This window comes from Nyctibius grandis, chromosome Z (assembly GCF_013368605.1).
Source record: "Nyctibius grandis isolate bNycGra1 chromosome Z, bNycGra1.pri, whole genome shotgun sequence".
In the NCBI taxonomy this organism is placed as follows: domain Eukaryota; kingdom Metazoa; phylum Chordata; class Aves; order Nyctibiiformes; family Nyctibiidae; genus Nyctibius; species Nyctibius grandis.
The window spans coordinates 85,124,280-85,148,286 of NC_090695.1; the positions used below are offsets into that span (position 1 = coordinate 85,124,280).

At 44.7% G+C, this 24,007-nt stretch overlaps 1 protein-coding gene across 3 annotated transcripts in view; it reads right to left on the minus strand.

Annotated features, from left to right (window-relative positions):
- Positions 1 to 22,947, minus strand: part of ZFYVE16 (zinc finger FYVE-type containing 16) — a 36,953-nt gene extending 14,006 nt beyond the window's left edge. For 2 of the 3 annotated variants that reach the window (XM_068423387.1, XM_068423385.1), the window contains exons 1-6: positions 22,804 to 22,947; positions 13,075 to 13,183; positions 10,708 to 12,890; positions 6,173 to 6,269; positions 4,521 to 4,697; positions 3,554 to 3,705 (exon numbers count right to left, since the gene is read on the minus strand). In XM_068423387.1, the coding sequence (XP_068279488.1) occupies positions 3,554 to 3,705; positions 4,521 to 4,697; positions 6,173 to 6,269; positions 10,708 to 12,890; positions 13,075 to 13,144 (2,679 nt within the window). In that variant the 5' untranslated portion in view covers positions 13,145 to 13,183; positions 22,804 to 22,947. Of the gene's footprint in view, positions 1 to 3,553; positions 3,706 to 4,520; positions 4,698 to 6,172; positions 6,270 to 10,707; positions 12,891 to 13,074; positions 13,184 to 22,791 lie in introns of all 3 variants that reach the window. The other variant, XM_068423386.1, reaches the window with a different exon arrangement.
- Positions 22,948 to 24,007: the final 1,060 nt, after the last annotated feature.

A 24,007-nucleotide genomic window follows, 5' to 3' on the forward strand; every position in this document is an offset into this window, starting at 1 on the left:
GCCTGTAGCTAGTGGTATTCCCCAGGGGTCAGTCACTGGGTCCAGTCCTGTTTAACTTACTCATCAATGACCTGGACGAAGGGATTGTACACTCAGCAAGTTTGATAATGACACAAAACTAGGAGGTGGGGCTGATACACGAGAAGGCCGTGCTGCCATTCAGCAAGGCCTGGACAGGCTAAAGGGCTGGGAAGGGAGGAACCTCATTAAGTTCAACAAAGGCAAGTGTAGGGTCCTGCACCTCAGGAGGAATAATCCCATGCACCAGTACAGGCTGGGGGTTGACCTGCTGAAAAGCATCTCTGCAGAGAAAGACCTGGGAGTTCTGGTGGACAACAAGCTCACCATGAGCCAACAATGTGTCCTTGGGGCCAGGAAGGCCAATGGTGTCCTGGGGTGCATGAGGAAGAGTGTGGTCAAGGGAGGTTCTCCTCCCCCTCTACACAGCCCTAGTGAGGCCACACCTGGAGTGTTGTGTGCAGTTCTGGGCTCCCCAGTTCAAGAAAGACAAGGAACTACTGGAGAGAGTCCAGCGGAGGATGATTAGAGGGCTGGAGCATCTCCCTTATCAGGAGAGGCTGAGGGAGCTGGGTCTGTTTAGTCTGGAGAAGGGAAGACTGAGAGGGGATCTTATCAATGCTTACAGATACCTTAGGGGTGGGTGTCAAGGGGAGGGGACCAAACTCTTCTCAGTGGTGCCCAGTGACAGGACAAGGGGCAATGGGCACAAGCTGAAACATGCTAAGTTCCACCTCAATATGAGGAGGAACTTCTTTACTTTGAGGATGCCAGAGCAGTGGAACAGGCTGCCCAGGGAGAGCAGGGAGTCTCCTTCTCTGGAGATATTCAAAACCCACCTGGATGTGACCCTGTGCAATGTGCTCCAGGGGAACCTGCTTTGTCAGGGGGCTATACTAGATGATCTCCAGAGGTCCCTTTCCAACCCCAACCATTCTGTGATTCCATAATCAACAATAAACCAAGTACCCCTCCAAGAATCCATTTTGTATTACTGTTTGCCCACTCACAGCTACTGAACATTGTCATCATTGTAGTTTGCTATCATGGAGATGAGCAGTTCAGTGCTGCAAGTGTACTTCTGTTTCTACACTATGTATTAATACCCGAGTCTAGCATTTTACAGCCTGTTTCATTCCTAGTTTGGAATCAAACCTATGCTGCTCCCTCAGTGAAACGGCTGTGACAAGCTATGAGCACAGGCACATCAGGAGCTGTCATGAAAAAAAAAAAACCAACCCAACCAAAATCCAAATCGAGAGATGCGCTATCATCTTTCAAGTATGTCAGACTTGCATCCTGTCTCAATAGGGAAGACTTTGCATTGCAACAAAAAAACCCCTAACTCTATGCTTGCCCTCTAATAGTTCTGGTATGCCACCAGCTTCCAGCAAATTCTCTGTTTAGAGAACACATGTGCCAGGAAAAGAAAGAAAAAAAAAAAAAAGACACCAATCCCCAAAGTAAGACCCCACAAACACACAGACAAAACCACGACTAAATTGGCCTCAAATAGACTTCTTCCCCATGAATCTGCTTGCTGGTGTTTTATATCATTTTACACTTTTGACCTTCATAGCATTCTGTGACAGCACGCGATGGATTATGTGTTACCTGATAAAGTACATCCTTTGCTTTCGAGCTGCAGTATGGTGGTTCAGTTTGAGCTTCTGAAGCTGCATACAAGAACCATCAACTAATTGTTTCCCACTCACTTTGTCCATGCTGCTTTTAATTTTAGACATTGCTCATCTTTCACAAGTGAAAATATCCTACTCTTTCCCCAAAATGGAGGACAGGCTACACCTTTCAATTCCTAAAATGGGTAGAGCAAGAGCTGCTAGGTATATTCAAGCTCTGGGAGGAGCACTGATGCATTTAGTGTCGTAATGATTTTCCACTTCACTGTCTCTGTTACCATCCTGTTTGCCCCATCCTGCAAAACATTCAAGGGCAGGTTGGATGGGGCTCTGAGCAACTTCATCTAGTGGAAGATGTCCCTGCCCATGGCGAGGGGGGGTGGACTAGATCACCTTTAAAGGCCCCTTCCAACGCAAACTATTCTATGATTCTATACCACCCACTTACTTCCCTTTTTAACAACTACTTAAATATTTTCTTCAGGTTGATTGCTGATCAAAAATTCTCCTTTTCTGATAAGTGATACAGTAAAAAAGGTAACCTTAAAAAGCCCAGCCAAAGTAATGCACTCTTTATTCTGCGTTTAAGGACATAACAGCATCAGTCATTTTAGCATCTGGTTCATTAGCATCGGGAATCTGCCTTCACCATCTGAATAATTTAACCTTTTTTATCATCTCTGAGTATGTTGACTAGGACAGAGTCCAGGACAGACGACTGTGGGTCTCAAATCTTCATCCCTATATTGCTTAAGTAGGCTATTCAGTTCTGTCTTTATGAATAGGAAAGAGATTTTTCATGTATATTATTGATGCCTGATTTCTTTTAAAGAGCTCTTGATGAGCTTTTCTAGAGATACAGGTTCACCAACAGTATCAGCATTACCCCTACCCTATTCCTTACAGACTAATAGAAGTAAGAAGCACAATCATCTCTATAAAAAAAATCTTTGCACTTTCTTGCTGTTACTCTGAATGGATCCTGAGGTCTAACGTTTCTAGGAAAGTCAGATTCACCTGCCACTTACTAGAGTCTTTCCTCATTCAAATGAAGTCACATTTATCCATTCTTCATGAAGTAACATGAATTTACATGGTATACACTTGATAACTGTTCAGATCCTCCATATAAAAATAATGACTTGGTCTTGTGGTTAGCTTTACTAAACTGTTTTAAAAACCCTTCAATGCTGTTAGAATAACAGAATTTATGTTATCACTTAAGACAGTGCTTCAGAGCTATGTTTTATTTTAAAGAGGCACCAGCTGAGGAATCTTTGCAAAATCTTTCCACAGCAAACTTACACCACTTCTTTGGACTTCTCTTGTCAAGCGCAATTAGTTCAACACCATGAATATGATCTATTATAAAAAAGCAAAGCCCCTTCTCAGTTCAATATTAGTTCGCATTAGAAGCTATAAGCAGATTTTGCTGCACGCTATAATGTAGCATTCTAGGGCATTAAGCAACTTCTGATTAGTCTAATCAAACAGGAAAACTATAGCAAGCCACTCGAAAAAAACCCACAAACTTCTACTGTAAGCATGTTGTTAATGACAGGTTTCAGAACTATAGCTGAGGTTACTGTCATAAGAGTAGTTAAACAAAGGCTGTGTAGAAAAAAACAACACTGTTTTGGAAAATTTTCTGCCATACCATATTTAAAGTTCACATACAACCCAAACCAAACACGATTTCCTTTTAAGTAAGGTCTACAGAATGTTTCAATGCAAGGACTTCACAGTCACCTCCAAAAAAATAATCAAAGATTGGCTTAGTTTCCAAAAGCTGTGAAGGAAAAGTTCTGTTTTGGTATCTAAGGGGGCTCATCAATAGCAAGCAACGGTATTTCAAGAGGCAATTCATGCACCTACACATACTTCTTAATTCATACCATATGCATCTCTGGCAAGTCATGGTTTACTGGGCTTAGGTCCTGTGACAACCTCTTTGCTCCAGATGAAAGTTTCGCTGTATCTGCCACTTCGCCGTTTGGCAAAATACCATCTGCAAACCAAACTCTCCTCTGTTCTTTGGGGCACAACCCTAGGACAGGTTAAGAAAACAACACTGACTTCATATTATTGTACTGTTCTACCCCTTCTCCCTCCCCAATATAGAGAGAATCTGTCTACTGGAACCAAGCACATGTAGACAGTTTGACACCAGCCAATCTCCAGTCAGGCAAATACATGCCAAAAAAAAAAAAAATCTCACACTTGCAGAGGAAGCTGCCATGCTGCAGTTAAATCTATCAATTCCTATATAAGGAAGGCTACTTCCTCAATCACCCCTCTGTAGTAAGTTAAGAATGAAGTGCACATCACAACTAAAAGATGAAATATGCTCTAAAAAAGTTAGCTTATCCCTTTGTTAAGAATTTATCTTCATTGAAGAAGGTCAGATGTCTAATACAAGTGGAACAAAGACACTACTTAGCCACTGATCATTCATATTTACAAAAAGAATGAACCCCTACTGCTCCCTAGCAACTCCTCCCTAAATAACTACAGTAAAAACAAAAAGACTGGCAGTTGCAACACAGCCAGAGATGTCCTAAGCTATATAAAAATGATTAAAGTAATATCTACATAAAAAGAAAATTACAATATAAACAGAGAGGACAATGAAAAAAAAGTAACATCCACATTTCAAAAATGGAGACTTTAAGGCAGACTTGGTCAAGCTCATAAGTGGCATCAAAACTGGGAACTAAAAGTAACTTTCCAGTGTCCCAGTTCAGTTTCCATTTTCCCACAAAAAATACCACAATATCAAGTATGAATCCATGATGTGATTAAAAAACTCTTTCCAAAAGAGACCCTGAAAGTGTTAGATATATTATACTATATTTACCATACCTTCAACACCACGTTGTTTAAGTACTGAGATAGGTAACAATGAAGAAGGCGAAGGAGAGCTAGCACTACCAGACACCTGAGCTTCCTCCGAAGGTGGAACAGCAGAAGAATACTCAGAGGTGATGCTGGAATTGGGGACAGGACCAGTTGGATTCATCATTCTTTCAAATGCCTGTGCTAAAAAAAAATGTGGTTAGTTTTTAAGATCTCACAATTGATTAAACTTTATTTGCAGTGCAATATTTTGGGTGGGGTTTTTTTGCAAAAACAGTGCATAATTTGTGAGCTACTTATGAAAAATGAACACTCAAGGTATTGTACAGAAGAAAACTTAAAGATTTCTTGATTTTCTACCTGCACATTTGCCTAATTCATTCCTAACACAGAAACAGACCTCCTTGTACATCTTGCTACTGTTGCAGTGACTACATTGAACCATATGATCCCTGTACCTTTACACATATCACATTTATCAAGCCAAATTCCATTCAGGTGGCATATTAAAAATCAGGTATGTTCTCAACTTGTTATTTAAATATTAATAATCAGGACCTCAATTTTTCCTCCTGACGTTTCCATAAGCATCCATGCTTAGCTTTCAGTTAAGAAATGGTTCTCTTATGATTGAATTATTGTACCACTGTTAAGTGACTTGTAAAAATATCAGGACGGAAGCTACAGAAAATGGGCAAATAACGTGTGAGAACAAGCAGGGGTCTGGGCTTTAAACATGTAGAAGGCTAATGTGGAAGGAGGATCACTTTTGCTAGACTCCTGCCACAGATGACCCAATAGCATAATTTCATATTTAGGCCTACGGATTTAAACTTACTTTTTTTTTTTTGTAATAAAAAATAATCAGCTTGCTACTTGAAGTTTAAAATAAGAACTGAAATCCCACTAACAGTGTCGTGGTTTTAACCTGGCTGGCATCCAAACACCATGCAGCTGCTCACCCACCCTCCCTCACCCCAGGGGATGGGGAAGAGAATCAGATGGGTAAAGGTAGGGAGACCCGTAGGTTGAGATAAAAACAGTGTAATCAACGACAGACAATAAAATAAAAATAATAATAATAATAATAGGAATAGTAGAATACACAAAAGACTGATGCACAATGCAATTGCCCACCACACGCTGATGAAGGCCCAGCCTGTTCCCAGCTAACGATGCTGGATGAGAGAGCGTGAAGCCACAATCTCTGAAAGAGAGCGAGCTTCCCAGCCAGCTCTCATCTATATACAGAGCATGAGGTTGTATGACATGGAATATTCCACTGGCCAATTCGTAACCACTGCTCTCCCTGTGCTCCCTCCCAGCTTCTTGTGTACCCACACACTAGCAATGCACTGAAGTTGGAAAGTCCTTGATTTCTCAGCAAGAACTAAAAATATCAGTCTATTATCAGCCTTCTTCTCACACCAAATCCCATACTAAATCCAAAACATAGCGCTAGTCTAGCTACTGAAAATTAGCTCTGTCCCAGCTGAAACTAGGACAATTATCCTCTACCTCCCTCCATCTCAGAAATAGGAAAACATACACCATTGAAGTAGTGATGCTCCTCCAAAAGAACAAAGGTTAAAGAGATGCTAGCTGTACCTATTATTCTTTAATGATTACTGCAATTATGCAAAAAAAAAACTTTTTACCTTTATTAATGTCATCATAACAGCCAGTACAGACTCTTGCTTCCTTCTCCATGTACTGTAGCTTGCACTTCCGTTTGCAACAGCCACCACAAAAAACCTGAACCAGAAGAAGATTTAATTAAATATTACAGACAAAATCACAGTATTTCCTGAATTAAGTTCCTGTAACTATTTACTCCTTTTACCAGAACAGACTGCATTATATAAAGTATGCATATACATTTTTGCAAGCAGGCAAGGACAAAAGGAGCTTTAGCATACATTTCTGTCTGGGGAGAAGGGAAAGTGCTAGTCTAAAAAGGCTTTCCCTGCATCTGGCTCTGGGGCCTGCAGCACAAGAAGAACACAGACCTGTTGGAGTGGGTCCAGAGGAGGGCCACAAAACTGGTCAGAGGGCTGGAGCTCCTCTCCTGTCAATAAAGGCTGAGGTAGTTGGGGCTGCTCAGCCTGGAGAAAGGGAGGCTCCAGGGAGACCTTATTGTGGCCTTTCAATACTTAAAAGGGCCTTAAAGAAAGATGGAGAGAGGCTTTTTACCAGGGCCTGTAGTGACAGAACAAGGGGCAACAGCTTTAAACTGAAAGACAGTAGATTTAGATTGGACATAAGGAATATTTTTTTCACAATGAGGGTGGTGAGACTCTGTCCCAGGTTGCCCAGAGAAGCTGTGGCTGTCCCCTCCCTGGCAGTGTTCAAGGTCAGGCTGGACGAGGCTTTGAGCAACCTGAAGGTGTCCCTGCGCACAGTAGGAAGGTTAGAGTGGATGATTTTTAAAGGTCCCCTCCAACCCAAACTATTCTACAATGCTATGTTTAAGAATCTCAAAAGCTCTACAATTTGGGCCAAGTCTGCTGCTGATCAGGGCTTCTTCCTGTCCTGTTCCCCAGGAAGACAGATATGCACAGCAATCTAGCCATACCATAAGCTTTTGAAATTTGTCAGGTATTTCTGTTGGACCAAAGCAATCCTTTTACAAACCAACCTTCCACACATGGGCAGAAATACCCACATTACATAGCCAAGAACTCAGCTCTTGCCCATACTCTGATTCAGCTATGAAACAGTGCAGCACCTAAAATTTCCTGCTGTGAACAGATCTAATTACATAAGGCCAGGTGCCCACAAAATAGCTAAGATTGGATTTTAGAAAAAACTTTTCTAAGATCATAGCTGGAAGTAGCTGGTATACAACTGCACAGCGATTAGAAAACTCTTCCACAAAATACACTTGTTTGATTCTAAACCCTCTGCAGCCAAATATTCAAGACTATCTTAATCTCTCATGAAGAAACCTTCAGAAAAGAAAACAAAACCTGCAACAGGTACACAATGAAAAGCAGCAAGAAGGAGGACACAGGTGATACTGTATCAAAATTCTTATCTGAAGTGATGAAAAAAATTCAGGTTGCATCACCTATTCCCAAATTCACCCCTACTTCTGTTAATCCCATAACTGTTTTACACTAGACAACAGTGACAGGAACAAGGACTGAACCCCAGAACTAGGTCAGATCTGCTTTACTGGTTCAGTATTAACTCTGAAGACAGATGTTGCAGTCTCCCATTAGGACTCAGGTAATGGTTGAAACGATCTAGTCTCACACCAGCAAAGAGCCATTCCTCATATACTGATCTTGCAGCACTGTGTGCTGCACCATGTCTCTCCATGACAAGCGTTATCAGTTTGTCATAAAATTCCAAGCTGCCTCTTCACAGACAACTATCTGAGCCAGAGCTGACTGCTTCCCAAGCTGTACTCAGGCTCAGGAACTACACTGGCTCCCCAACTCTCTCAGAAAAAATAAGTATAGTTCCCTTCATGTTACTAGCTCCCTTCAGCAAAGCCTTTTAAAAGCCTGCTGAAGGCTGCTTTGGAAGAATAGAATACGCTCTTCTGCTCCAACAGGACACACCTCCTGTCTATTTTTAAGCAGAGATGGGGAAAAAAGTGCATCTCTTGGCCTGGACTACACCTGCACAAACCCAATCAAATAATTATGTCACTAGTAAAGCTGTTTTCTGCAAGAGTTCCCATAAACATCTGGCGCTTTTCTCACTTTTCCCTTGTGTTCTTTCAAGGGTGATTTTCAAGTTTTCAGAGTCCCACCATTTTTAGCTACACGCAGACTCCAGAGTCAGTATTAGCCTTTACAAAAGGTACCTTTTGAAACCTTGCTCTGACAGAAGCCTTCTACTGCTGACCAGAGTTAAGCGGAAAGAACACTAAAATGCTTCTGCTACTCCTGATTATCTCCAAGAAAACAAAGTGGATTAAGCAAAAAAAAAACCAACCAAACAAAAAACCCCAGTAGTGACAGAGAAAAAAAATTAAGTTATTAAAAGTGAACTACTTTAAGTACGAAAAGTCACTGTAAAAACAGTAATACTTGATCAGTGCAATATGAGCTCAAAAAAGAAACTATTCCAATTGCTTCTGCATGAGTGTCACAGGTAATCCACCTCAACTGAAAATGCACATACTCAGTAAAGATGTCAAGAATGTAACTGGTGAAGATTAATTGCTAATCAGTTACAATCCACCTTAGGGCTTCAAATGCTAAGCAGTTCAGTCCTTTGCAGTCGGTATTCTCCTCTTACACTTGGTGCCTCTGGGACCCACAACAGAGGAGGCAGCTTAACCCTAATGCACAGGAGACAAGAGCCAAGACAAACTAAGAGACAGGTAATGTAACAGGTGAAAGAAGATGAAGATGAGGCTGCTGAGCAAAGAAATTGATTCTGGTTTAGCTAGGAAGAAGAAAGGCAACACCACAAGAGACAAACATCTAAATAAAGAAACTGCAAAGTTGTTTGGCCTCGCAAGCACTGCAGATGGGAGAGAAAGCAGGGGCCGCTAACCTCACACTTCTCTCCAGCACAGAAGCCAGAATTCACACGTGTTGCCATCTTCATTGATAAAAAATGCTGTAGGACGACATGAAAACTATAAAACTGTCTTCCAGAACAGTCCACAGAGGACAACTGGGAATTCCTACCAGTTTCTCCTTATATCCAACTGGTTGAAAACACAAAAACCCGTAAGACACCCACAAGGAACGTTATGGTGGGGTTTTTTTAAAAAAAAAGACAAAAAGTTATTATTAAAAAGACAAAAAGTCTTACAAGGCAGAAGCTAAGCTGTTCCACATTCAGAAAAGCTGTAACAGAGTTACAATTGCATATCACTCCAGTACCCATTCTGATAATCTAGACTGCCCTCACTGGTTCTCCCAATGATCATGCACTGTGATGCTCCCTCTAATTACACCGTTACTCTGCAAAGCCCCGCCTCTGTTAACACAGGAGATTAGCAACAAACAGCTGATGGTTGTAAACAGGACTGTGTAGTGAAGGGTGCTTTTATCCTCATCTTTAGACAAGGCACAAGAAACTTCACAGCAAATGTAAACAGGAACTTGCAGTCAGTCTTATGACTAAAACGAAACCCACTCTGCAGAACCTCGTCTTAAACTGTTACAAAACTTCCAACAGGACATTCTGCCAAGTGATTAAGTTCAATGACTTCTAGGTTGTCACAAGGAGTTCTTCATTTTCTTGGCACCCAAATTCAGACCCACATTTCAGTTCACACTTACTGCAGTTGAAGTAAACGGGTACTACACTTTGAATACACAGTGCCAGAAGAGGCATCCTGGGAAAAATTTACCAAGCCTCTCCAGATGCCTCTCAACACTGCGGATGCAAAAAATTAGTAAGTACTGACATTAGTCTTTGCTATATCTCCTCATCCATAATGCTGACAGAGGAACACCTAAAAATAAGTTCATTCCTATTGTTGCTATTTCCATTTATGTACAAGTGTAAGACACAGTAGCTCAAAAGGGAATTCTGGATCAAGAATAAACTTTGACATTATTTACCCTCTGCAGAAGACCACAGGCTGAAAAAAGTTCTACAGTTTACTTGCTCGGTTGATGACTACCATTCACCCCACAGAAGTGGCATACTTTTCCCCTGAGATGACTCCTCCTGGAAAATTATACCTCTAAACACACTGGAGGACAGATTTAGGCTATAAATCCTTTGCACTGGTACTGTTCTTACAGCTCCTGAAAGAATGCAATCCTTCCAGATTCACGGACAGTGTTTTACAGCTACTATAAGCACTTAGCTAAATTCCGATCATCATCATCTCATTTTTTTAAGCTTAAATACTTAAGTTTAACTTAAAAACTGAGTAAAAAGCTGATTCACAATTACTATGAAGGAGTCCACTGTGTCATCTTCCTGTGAAAAACACATTAGTCTCGCCAGTAATGGAAGATAAAATAAGAACATTCTCCCTACTTCCCTTTAATTAATTTCACAAAAAAGGTCATGCTTTTCTTAATTAATATCAGTCTTCTCCAACAGTCTTTAAGTTTCTAGGAAGGAAAAATAAAATTAATTTTTTTAAAATAAAATACTTTGAACCTGGAAAAATTCTGTCAATATTCTTTCCCTTCTGTATTTTGGTTATCCCTAAATTAGAATTCACTTGCTTTCAGTAACACAGGACTCCTCTCTGATCACTTACCTTTCCGCATGCACGACAGTGGTGTCGTCTTTTTGTAAATGTGAACTTGACTTGGCAGTTCATGCAGTTGGGTGCCTCTGAATCAGGAACCCACAATGGCTGTTTCCACGAGAGAGCTGCAGGTATTTTAAGTGATTCTACATTTTCAGACGTTTGATCTCCTCCAGCTTCAGAGCTGCTTTCCCCAGAGTGTGCAGGTTCAGAATTTTTACCAACGCTTACACTGGTGCCTGAAAGGGAAGCTTCTGGAGTAGCAGCACTGGCTTCCTGCTTTTCTCTCTCAAGTGCATCTGTCCTATTCAGTGGTCTCTGACCAACAGCTCCTTGGGAAAGGTCAAGCAACCGCTTTGGTCTTGCACCTTCAAGACGAACATTAGAAACTAGTGCTTCACTACTACTCTCAGTCATGTCCTGAATATGAGACATATTCTCTTCCGTTGCAGATTCTGATTCATTGGCAGTAAGAGATACTTCAAGATTACTATTAATGCTCGTTATCTCCTCCAGTTCTGCTTGCATATGTTCTTCAGTGACCTCTGTGAAATCCAGGTTGTTCACATTTGTTAAATACCCTTCATCTGCATCAGCTTCCAGTAAGTTACTATCATTGCCTGAAGACTTCAACATATCAGACTGAAAACTTTGTCCATACAAGAAATCATCAAGCTCAGCATCGCTTATTAGAGTATCACTTTTAATAACATTCTCCTCAACAGTGAAGTCAGCCGTAACCGGGCTCATACTTTCATTGTAATAAGAGTCTATACCAAGACCATATGGCTCAGCCTCATATTCTAGAAAAGCAGAAGCAAAAGCTTTGATTTGCTGAGAATCACTGTCACCAATTACATTCTCAGTATCATACTTCCCTCCATCTGTACTTTCTTCCACAATACTTTCATTGATTTTAGCTATATATTCTTCCTGTTCATGCAAGTCAGTGTTTTTGCAGGATTCCCTACTGGAGGGATCAGTTTTAGACTTTCCAGCATGAACAGTTAAAATATCACTAATAACCTCCACCATTTCATTTTGAGGTAGAGGCTTAACATTTTCTTCTGTTGCAGCTAATGAACCACATATAGATACAGGAAGTGGAAGACATGACAGCGAGGTCTGCACATCATCAACTGAAATACATGAAGTTGAAACACTGCTTAGTATTTCATCGCTATTAAGTTCTTTGCTACCTACATTCTCTTCTGTGATTTTCTTTTCCAATTCTACTATGCATCCCGTTTGACATGAGAAGCCTGGTAAAACACAATTTCCAGGTAATGTTGTGTGGCTTTCGTGCAACTGAGGCCTCTTTGGCAGATCTGAAGGCAGGGATTCAACAGTATTTTCATTCTTTGAGTCGACCTTTTCTATGGCATTTCTTCCATCCATCTCTTTGCTTACTGCAGAGCATGCACCTTCATCTTGTGGTTCACAAGGCAATTTTTCACTTGCTTTCTCATCTTTGGGATTGTCCGCATTCGAGTTCTGTGATGTTACAGGGACACGTGCAGTATTAAGGCGAGCAGTGTGTTCAAGCTGCTCAAATACTTCACTGCACTTTACAGATTCTGTCCTGTGCTGATCATCACAGGGATCTGAGATCTTTGCTGTAGTATAACTGTCTGATTTTAAAGCTAAATTATTAATCTCCTCTGTTTTAAGATGTCCTGAATCTTGTAGCATTGAGTCCCCATCACTCTGCTCTGTACGTGAAACACCACTGCAACCAGCTGATGACACACAAGTAGGAACAGGTATGCAAGATATGCCAAAGTCAATCAAGCCTTCACTGTACTGGAAATCATTTGGCTGCAACTTTTGATTATCTTCATGAGCAGCCAGTGAATGGATTAAGTTACCTGTGTCATTAACAAGATCACACACAGGTATAATACACCTTCCCATGTTTGAAGCCTGAATTTCATTTAAGGAACCACTGTCCACAGTGGACAAAAGATCAGGTCCAGCAACGCTCTTCTCATTTTGTGGTGAATAACTCAGCAGCTCTTCACTTGTTCCAATGTGCCTAGCTCGACAGATTTCTTCTGATGAAGTACAATTGTTAGCATCCTCTTGCAGTTTTGGTGTTGTGTACACATGTTGTAAGCAATCCAGAACTGAAGAAAGGGAATGGTGTTTTGAGTCATATGGATTTTGAGGTGTTCTGTAGCAGTCATATTCATCTATTTTAAGCAAAAAGATCAAAAGCAAAGTTTATAAAACAACTCTTTCCACAGTGCACTCCCTCTAAATCCCATCTATTCATCAATACAAGCTTTTACTTAGCATACGTTACTTTCAGATTCCACAGTAACAGTCACTTGACCAATATTATCAGCTGGAGAAGGCGGCAGTGCAGGAACTAACCTGTATTCTGTTCAAATTCATCAAGTAGTTTGTCCAAGTCACAGACCGCAGCTTTAAAATAACTGTCCATTCTAGTCACAATTCTAGTGAAGCTTTAGCCTTCTTAAACCTAAAAAGAAAAATACAGCACTTCACTCAAAGCATTTTGCTGTTTACAAAGTCAGTGTTGTTATTAGAACACAACTTCTATCAAGTATTTTTTCTGTTTAATAACACTTTCTTCTCTCTCCATGTAAACAAAACCTAAGTATAAACTGGGCTGCAGCCTGTCAGCCCTATGTACTCTGAATATGCTCTACAGTACACTCAGTACACTATGCACAATATGCTCAAACATCCACCTTAAATCAGCAAATTGAGGCTGCCTTATTAAAACCAAATGCATCTGAAAGCACATACTATGTCATTATAATGTCAGCAAGTCTAAAATCAAAAGACATACTAGGATCTTCTAGTCTGAACCCCTATATATTTTATGCCACGCAGTTCACAGGCAGAAAAACAAAATAGGCCATTGTTACCCTTGCAACACAAGTGAACTGTTTAAATAAATGATGCCTACATAATCCCAGACATCTCATGCTCTAAACTGCAGTAGGAAGCACAAAAAGTATCCTTCTGTCAGCAGAAGTGGCAGCAAGAAAAAAGCCTCCTTTAGGAGTTTAAACCTGACAACCAGTTCAGCACTGAGCATGTGAACATGACATGTAGAGAAACACTCTCTTAGTTGGCAAGCTATCCAACCATCAACCTCAATTTACTTGCAGCTATGACCAAATATTTCAGACGAGACTAAACACATGCTAAACCCTAAAAGATATCAGGACTATAAAGCAGATAACCATCTGAAGCACTGAAGTATGACACAGTTGTCTTAACACAGAGCTGCTATGCGTTTAAGCAGGTTGAGGTCAGTACTCCTCCCCCACGGTGACCCATGAGCTGCCTTTAAATCCTCCTCTTAAACCTTCCTTCAAGGTCAGGAAAAACAAAATATGCAGCATGGTAATTCAGCTCATCATCTCTATTCTACTCAAAACACAAAAACCATTAACTTACTCTGAGACCCAAACAAAATCCTTTTTTTTTTTTTTTAAAAAAAAAAAAATCTCTTTTTAGAGACTTACCAACTCATCAGAAAGCTATCTATTAATCACATTCCCTATTATAAAACTTCCTATTATAAAACTATTATAAAACTTACACTCATTTGAATACAGTTCTTGCCCGTAACAATCAATTCATTTCATAACCTCCTGGCAAGTGGGAGATTACAACCTGAAATCAAAGTTATTTCAGTTTTAGAGGGAAAACTAAGTTACGTTTTTTGCTTGCTTTTCTAAAAAAACAAGTTTCCAAAGTGAAACAAACACTAACCTACCACAAGGTCCCAGCAAGGATCTGTAAATCTGGCTGCTCCACTCTTTATTATCTACATGAAACACTGCTCACACAGGTACAGCCCTGCAAGTTAAGCTTCCAATTTACTGCAATCAGAATTTTGAGTAGTTTTTAAATCAGCAATGTATTTTTTTTTTTTTTAAAAACCCTAATTGTTCATGAAGGAAACAAACATCTATCACCAATTAATTAGACTTAAAGATGTCCTCTGAAATGAGTTTTGTTCAGGTATCTCAATGACACCAGAAGCTGTTACAAAAAAATCTTTCATCTCTAGTTTTAGAGATTTACTTTCACAGATTACTGTGCTGAATTGAGCTAATTAGGTCTGTTACTTCCTTAAGATGTCTGTCTGTCTGTCTACTGTACGAGTGAACTACAAGGCCTGATGTCAAAAGACATGCTGAGGTGCTCACTTAGTAGTTCTTCAGCCAGAAATACACTGAAGATGACATATTAGTGGATAGACACAGGTCACACTGAACATTTTACTCCATGAGAGGTCACCAACTCTCATCATACCATTCGTCCTTATGTACATGTCACTTCCTTAAGTGGCAGCTAAGCTCACTTGAAGAACAGGACACACTGATCACAAGGGTTTCCAAGTACATGGGTTTGTAAAGATGCATTTTTTTTTTCCAGTTAACAGTCCAATCTTCATTTTGTTGATTGAGTATGCTTCAGCTTCAAGACAGAATAATATTTTTCTTGATGCATCACGAAAAAGCACATGAAGACTATTTGTATGTTTCTAAACAAGCTCACCTTGAGTCTCTTATCTTTCAAAGCTTTTACTTCTGCCCTGATTTCAAGACCAGCATTCTTTATTATCTTACCCAAGTTTACTTAATGGAAAACTACCACCACACAATTGCCATGCCAGGGAGCAGTCACCACGGTGAACCCAGGAAGCCAGTACCTACAGCAGCCCACACAAACAGTACTGAAGTGAGCTATTCTGTGGCAATCTCGGGAAGGATTCTTAACAGTTAATATTTAGGTCACAACAGCACCTGGTCAAATGACCTTCTTTACCTTCTGAGGCCTCCAAGAGGCAAGCTTAAATGGAACAAAAGAGAACAGCAAAGGTTTCCTTATGTTATTTGCTGCATCAGACGAGGCCTGGTCTCTGGCAAACTCCTAATACTGCACTTTAAATTGCATAAAGACAGTATCTTAAGAAACAGAGGCAATTCTACTACATAAAATTCTACTACATAAAAACTGTTACCTAAGGGAAGCAAAAACTGATCAGGATGACTGTGCCACAAGTGCAAGTGTGTCAGTGCATTTAAAAACACTTTATAGGCCACTTTTATAATAGTTTTTGGTGGTGATAATTTGTAAAATAAAATGGGTAAGTTAACTATTACTAGCTAACCAGTTTAATGTCTGATGACAAGCTGCCTTTTGATGTTTAAAAATACCTGAAAAACACTCTCTGTAGTGTTAATATAGATAGGCATTACCAGATCTTCAGCGAGTCACAGCTAATTATCACTGCAGCATCCAGGCCTGCTTGTATACAGAGCATGCTAAAACAACACAAAATCAGGTTTAGAGATAAAGAAGCACACAGAGGTCTTCACTCCAGAAAGCTGACCACAGTAGCCATCTTAATTGTACTTTCACAGAATCACAGAATGTTAGGGATTGGAAGGGACCTCGAAAGATCATCTAGTCCAATCCCCCTGCCGGGGCAGGATTGCCTAGACCATATCACACAGGAACGCGTCCAGGCGGGTTTTGAATGTCTCCAGAGAAGGAGACTCCACAACCTCTCTGGGCAGCCTGTTCCAGTGTTCAGTCACCCTTACAGTAAAGAAGTTTTTCCTCAAATTTAAGTGGAACCTCCTGTGCTCCAGCTTGCACCCATTGCCCCTTGTCCTCTCAAGGGATGTCACTGAGAAGAGCCTGGCTCCATCCTCATGACACTTGCCCTTTACATATTTATAAACATTAATGAGGTCACCCCTCAGTCTCCTCTTCTCCAAGCTAAAGAGACCCAGCTCCCTCAGCCTCTCCTCATAAGGGAGATGTTCCACCCCCTTAATCATCTTCGTGGCTCTGCGCTGGACTCTCTCTAGCAGTTCCCTGTCCTTCTTGAACTGAGGGGCCCAGAACTGGACACAATATTCCAGATGCGGCCTCACCAGGGCAGAGTAGAGGGGGAGGAGAACCTCTCTCGACCTGCTCACCACACCCCTTCTAATACAGCCCAGGATGCCATTGGCCTTCTTGGCCACAAGGGCACACTGCTGGCTCATGGTCATCCTGTTGTCCACTAGGACCCCCAGGTCCCTTTCCCCTACGCTGCTCTCCAACAGCTCTGTCCCCAACTTGTACTGGTACATGGGGTTGTTCTTGCCCAGATGCAGGACTCTACACTTGCCCTTGTTATATTTCATTAAATTTCTCCCCGCCCAACTCTCCAGCCTGTCCAGGTCTCTCTGAATGGCTGCGCAGCCTTCCGGCATCTCAGCCACTCCTCCCAGTTTTGTGTCATCAGCGAACTTGCTGACAGCGCACTCTAATCCCTCATCCAAGTCATTAATGAATATATTGAATAGAACTGGTCCCAGAACCGACCCTTGCGGAACTCCGCTAGACACAGACCTCCAACTGGACTCTGTCCCGCTGACCACTACTCTCTGGCTTCTTTCCTTCAGCCAGTTCACAATCCACCTCACTACCCGATCATCCAGACCACACTTCCTCAGTTTAGCTGCGAGGATGCTGTGGGAGACCGTGTCAAACGCTTTACTGAAATCGAGATAGACCACATCCACAGCTTTACCATCATCTATCCACCGGGTAACATCCTCATAAAAGGCTATCAAGTTGGTTGAGCAAGACTTCCCGTTGGTGAAGCCATGTTGACTGCCCCTAATGATCCCCCTATCCTTGATGTGCCTAGAGACAGCACCAAGAACAAGTTGCTCCATCACCTTTCCGGGGATGGAGGTGAGGCTGACCGGTCTATAGTTACCCGGGTCCTCCTTCCTGCCCTTTTTGAAGACTGGAGTGACATTCGCTTTCCTCCAGTCCTCAGGCACCTCTCCTGTTGCCCATGACTTAGCAAAGATGATGGAGAGTGGCCTAGCAATGACTTCCGCCAGCTCCCTCAGCACCCGCGGATGCATCCCATCAGGGCCCATGGATTTATGGACATCCAGGTTGCTTAATTGGTCCCTGACCCAGCCCTCATCAACCAAGACAGATTCCTCCTCTATCCTGACTTCTTCTGAGGCCGCAGGGGTCCAGGGCTCCTCAGGACAGCTTCCAACAGTATAGACAGAGGCAAAGAAGGCATTCAGTAACTCCGCCTTCTTTTTATCCTCTGTCTCCAGGACCCCCACCTCATTCATCAGTGGGCCTACATTGCCTCTAGTGTTGGCTTTACCTGCAATGTATTTGAAGAAGCCCTTTCTGTTGTCCTTGACCTCTCTTGCAAGGTTTAATTCCAAGGAGGCCTTAGCTTTCCTAGTTGCCTCCCTACATCCTCTGACAACAGACTTATATTCCTCCCAAGTGGCCAGCCCCTCCTTCCACGATCTGTACACCTTCTTCTTCCACTTGAGTTTGCCCAGCAGTTCCCTGTTCAACCATGCAGGTCTCCTGGTACCCTTCCTTGACTTCCTACCTGTTGGGATGCTCTGATCTTGAGCTCGGAAGAAGCAGTCCTTGAACGCTAACCAACTATCTTGGGCCCCCTTACCTTCTAGTACCCTGTCCCATGGGATTTCCCCTAGCAATTGCCTGAAAAGGCCAAAGTTGGCCCTCCTGAAGTTCAGGGTTGCGATTCTGCTAGCTATTCTGTTCCTGCCACATGAGATCCTGAACTCTACCATCTCATGGTCGCTACAACCAAGGCTGCCCTCAACCTTCACCTCTTCCACCAGACCCTCCTTGTTAGTGAGGATCAGATCCAGCAGCGCTCCTCTCCTAGTTGGCTCATCCACCATTTGCATCAGAAAGTTATCATCAATGCACTGGAGGAACCTCCTGGACTGGGGATGGCTGGCTGAGTAGGCCTCCCAGCAAATATCAGGGTAGTTGAAATCCCCCACAACAACCAGGCCCTGTAATTGAGAGACTGCTCTCAGCTGCCTGTAGAAGGCCTCATCACCCTCCTCATCCTGATCCGGTGGCCTGTAATAGACACCCACAACAGTATCACCCCTGCCAGCCTGCCCCTTAATTCGCACCCACAAACTCTCAACTCGCTCCTGATCTGCCTCTGGACAGAACTCAATACATTCTAGCTGCTCACTCACATAAAGAGCAACTCCACCACCTCTCCTTAGCAGCCTGTCTTTCCTGAACAGGACATAGCCATCCATGACCACATTCCAGTCATGCGAGGCGTCCCACCAAGTCTCTGTAATTGCCACTAGATCATAGCCCCCCGACCGAACACGGATTTCTAACTCCTCCTGCTTATTCCCCATGCTGCGTGCATTGGTGTACAGGCATTTGAGGGAGCGAGCTGGGCACACCGATTTCATCCCAGATTCACCCCCTGATTTCACCCCAGGGGGATGGGGGGCCTCCTGGTCTACCTCAACACTAGAGCATTGCCCCAGTGGTGCAAGCCCAGCTACCACCCCATCCCCCTTCGAATCTAGTTTAAAGCTCTCCGAATGAGCCCTGCTAATTCCTGTCCCAGAACCCTTTTGCCCCTACGACATAAACCTTTCCCATGTATTACAGTCACACCTGGTGTCTTATAAAACCAGCCATTATCAAAGAACCCAAAGCCCTGCCTGTAGCACCAGTCTCGTAGCCAGGCATTAATAGAGAGAATCCTACTATTCCATCCCACGTCATCACCTGAAAATGGAAGGAGGGAGGAGAAAACAACTTGTGCCCCAGACTCTTTCACCAACCGTCCTAGGGCCTTGTAGTCTTTCTTCATCCCCCTCAGACTACGGGATGCAGCTTCTTCCCCACCTGTGTGGAAGATCAGCAGGGGGTAGTAGTCTGTGGCCCTCACCAGGTTGGGGAGTTGCCTGGTGATATCCCTGATTCGGGCTCCAGGCAGGCTGCAGACCTCCCTGTGATGGGGGTCAGCTCTGCATATTGGGCCCTCAGATCCCTTTAGGAAGGAGTCTCCAACCACTAAAACTCTTCTCTTCTTCCTTGTGGAGGAGGTAGCTATACGCCCGTCAGGTTTTTCTGACTGTGGTGGGACCTCTGATATAGGTTGCCTCTCCACCACATCCCCATTGGACCGGCTGTATTCCACTAGGGCTTCATATCTATTGCTCAGAGGCACCTGTGGAGGCAAGTTAGGCAAGGAGGGCACTCGCCTTTTGACCACGGCCATAGACTTGTCTCCACTCACTCCTCCCCTCTAGGTTACTGTTTTCCACCTGAGAGGGGCAGAGTACAGTGGTCCCTCGATCCTGGGAGCTCTCCGGCAGGTGCTCCCATTTTTGTTGCAGGGAGGGCAGAGCCTGGCTCCACCAGTCTATCTCCATTTCAGCCTCCCGAATGCTCCTAAGCCTTTCTACTTCGGCTTGAAGCCTTTCAACCTGGTTTTGCAGCTGTGCCGCTCGGCCAAGCAGATCATCTACTTGCTCACAGCGCACACAGCCCCCTGACACCACAGAGACGCTGTAGCATTCCCTGCAGCCCGCAACCTGCACCATCGCCTCCTTCCGTGGGAGCTCTGTCTGGGTTCCCACATCCATTTTGGTCTTCTTCCACCGGGTAGATACCATTGTTCTTTCACTGAACTGGGAAATACCTGTTGGTGCCACCCCTGGTTCACAGCTCCTTGGCACCTTCCTCGCCTTGTGCACTGGGAGGGAGTCAGTGCCCTCCCCAACGAGTTGCAAACAACTGCAGCCTCTCCTGCCCTGGGACACACCCAGTCACTGCTGACTCACCCAGGCACTGCTGAGTCTCCCTCACCCTCTGCCGCCTGGCCAGGGACTAGTCCCTGCCCTCCAGGAGGATCTTATCAACGGTAACAGGGGGTGGTGCCTCCGGCTACGCCCCCTCCTCTCCTGATTCGTTGCCGGGAACCTCCGGGTCCGGGGTCAGAGGGAAGCAGGTCGGGGCTGATGCTCGCGGGGGGCTCAGGGGGGGCCCGGATACGAAAAACCGCCCAGTTAAGCCCGATGTCGCCCTCGCCCCCGCACTAACCTCAAGTCGCTTTATCAGGAAAGTCTTTATGCTCACTGCAAAGTTACGTTATTTCAACCCCATCATTGTGTTTAATCATTACACTTAGTCTGAGCAGAAAGCTTTTATCCTCACAACAGGATTTAAGTAGTTTTTTCCAGCTTACCACCTCACAACTACCATAACTAGAAAAAAGCCTCTGATAGAAGCACAACCACTAACAACTATCGAAGGTCACAGTGCTATAGAAGCGAAGCGACACATCAAGCACAGCTTGTCTCTTCTCCCACCTTAAGGGTATTTAATTACCAACTCTCCCCTTCCCACCCCCCTCCAACATCCCTATGCCATACACCTACCCATACGCTTGAGGCCCTACAGACAAAACAATTTAAGGGTACAGCTGCCCACGGAGTTCATCAGCAATCAACTTCACAGGGAAGTTCATTACAACTGAGCCAGTGCTTTGTGAAAAACTTAAATGTCGTGAAATAAAAGCTAAAATGATTCTTGCTGAGCAAGACAACATATTATCCAACCCAAAAACTGCAGCGGCTGCTGACACTGCAAATTTACTAGCTGAATCAGGGGTTGAAGATAAAAGTTACAAAAGTTTTCAGACACGTAAGGAAAAGCTTCTGTGTCGTACTGCAAAAAATTAAAGATCAACATTCTGTTAGTTCAGCACAGTTTCTTCAGAAGAACAAAACTCCATCAACAGCATTATTATCATATTATTATATTATTATTATAACAACTCTATCCTGACATCATCTTCAGCCCCTGAAGATTTTCCTTTCATTCATCCACAGTAATTTGTTACTGCTTTTCTGAACAGAAAACAGTATCACTCACACCATACAGAAAAAATCATCTGACAACAATTACTGATTTTCAGCAGTGCTCCAAAACATGAGCGGTACCATCAGCAGACGGGGCCACAGCTGAAGAATCCACTCGCTCAACTGAACAAACGCGTCTCTCACATACTGCCCACAGTGCCATCATCATTAGTTGTATCAGCACTTATTACTCGACATTAGAAAACAAGTCATGAGAATATTATTACATGAGGAAAGATCACTCCTCAACAGGAACCAGTGTTCCCTCAATATCCTCATCTGCTCTGACGTGCATTAATAACCAGATATTCATATTAGACAACCTCAGCAATGCAGCATTAGATGCTAACAGCATCCAAATCCTTTTCTGTGCTCTACTCATTGCTTCAGAATGTGTACTAATAACCAGTTCTCTGCCATGAGAGCTTGTATTTTAATGCAGACTGAGAATGTTTCCCAGATTTATAGAGAAGCACATCTTAAAACATTTAATGCCTGTAAGTGTACGGTGTAAGCATGTCCACTATACTCTGTACCCTGTATCGAAATAAATGGAACATAAGTAAGCAAAAGCATCACTAGTATCCCTAAACCTTTAGGGGCAATTAATCCACCTAAGCAATTTAATATGAGCTCCATAGCATGAAGTGCAGTAAGAGCACTACACAGCTAGCTGCTGCCCTGTGCAAGTGGCAAACTGCCGGCTAAAAACCACAACGGTTTGTTTTTGTTTCATTACCATCTTCCATTTCCGAAGAGTGCATTCACTGATGCTACTGAGACTGTAAAATCCTTACTGCGCAAAGTTTCTCTGACTAATGACAAGTCTTATCAGTTCTGAAGTACACGAACCCTCGTTCAGGCCTGGAATAAACTTCAGTGCTCAATGCTCAGGACACTTTGCTCACCGAGATACGCACCCGGGCCAGACCAGGTAAGACAAAGGTAGTTAGCACGCACGGAACAGAGCTGACCGCGGCAAGGGGAGTGCTAACGCGAGGCGGTCAGCCTCGGCGGCAGGAGACACACAGCCAGCTCAGCGCCGCGACGAAGACAGCCCGTCCGCGCAGCGCTGCGCGCCCGCCGGGCCCACGCCGGCCCCCCCCCACCCTTCGCCGCGCAGCCCCGGCCGGGAGCCCCGCGAGGTGCCGGCCCACGGCGGCCAGCCGCCCCCCACCACTCCCCGCAGCTCTGCGGGCAGCCCCGGGCTCCCTGCCAGGGACGGCGGCCCGGGAGGCCGCGGCTGCGAGCGAGAGGAGGCCGTCCGGGGGCGGGACACCCGTGACCGCCGTCGGGCCGCGCGTCCCCGCCCGCACCGCGGCTCCCGCCGGCCCCGTACCCGCGTCCTCACCCCCGGGCGGTGGGGCAGGGCTGCCCTCCCGGGCCGCAGGGCGAGGGGGACGCGCTCCTGCTGTGGGGCGGGCGGCGACACCCCCGCGGCCGCCGGCAGATCACCCTCAGCGGCCGCCCCACCCCCGCCGGCGGCTCCGGGACGGCGACGGCAGCGCCCCTTGTTTGCGCGCACACCCGCCGCTCCGCGCATGCGCGACACCGCCCCGCCCTCCTCCCCGGTCCCGCGCCTGCGCAGAGGCAGCGCTTCTCGCCCGGTGTGACTGACGCGGCCGTGACGCGCCCCGCCGGCAGAGGGCGCTGCCCCCCCACCCCGGCGCCCGCCTGTACTCTTGACGTCACCCTCCGCGGTGACGTCACTCTTAACCGTCAGCCTCGTCACCCGGTAACGCGGAGCCGGGGAAGGCGCAGGCAGAAGCGCGGGTTCGGGCGGCGGAGAGCGGCTTTATCTTGTTCGGAAATGGCTGTTAATTAATTAAACCGGGCTGTTCTGCCACAGCAGCAGCCACCGCGCCGTTACAGCATCGTTAACGGCAGGATCAGCTGGTGCACCGCCCCGGTGAGGTCACTCCTGGAGCGCTGCGTGCAGCTCTGGGGCCCCCCAGGTCAAGAAAGACAAGGAGCTGCTGGAGAGGGTCCAGCGGAGGGGTGCGGAGATGGTCAGAGGGAGTTGGGGCTGTTCAGCCTGAAGAAGGCTCCGAGGAGACCTTCTAGCACCTTCCAGTACCTGAAGGGGCTACAGGAAAGTGGGAGAGGGGCTTTTGACAAGGGCATGGAGTGACAGGATGAGGCGGGACGGTTTTAAACTGAAAGAGGGGAGATTTAGATGAGATCTTAGGAAGAAATTCTTTGCTGTGAGGGTGGTGAGACCCTGGCCCAGGTTGCCCAGAGCAGCTGTGGCTGCCGCCTCCCTGGCAGTGTTCAAGGCCAGGTTGGATGGGGCTTGGAGCAACCTGGTCTGGTGGAAGGTGTTCCTGCCCATGGCAGGGGGGTTGGAACTGGATGGTCTTTAAGGTCCCTTCCATCCCAAACCAGTCTGGGATTCTATGATTCTAGAGGACTGGAGCATCTCCATTATGAGGAGAGGCTGAGGGAGCTGGGTCTGTTCAGCTTGGAGAAGAGCAGACTGAGGGGGGATCTTATCAACGCCTAAAATTCCTTAGGGGCGGGTGTCAAGGGGATGGGGCCAGACCGTTTTCAGTGGT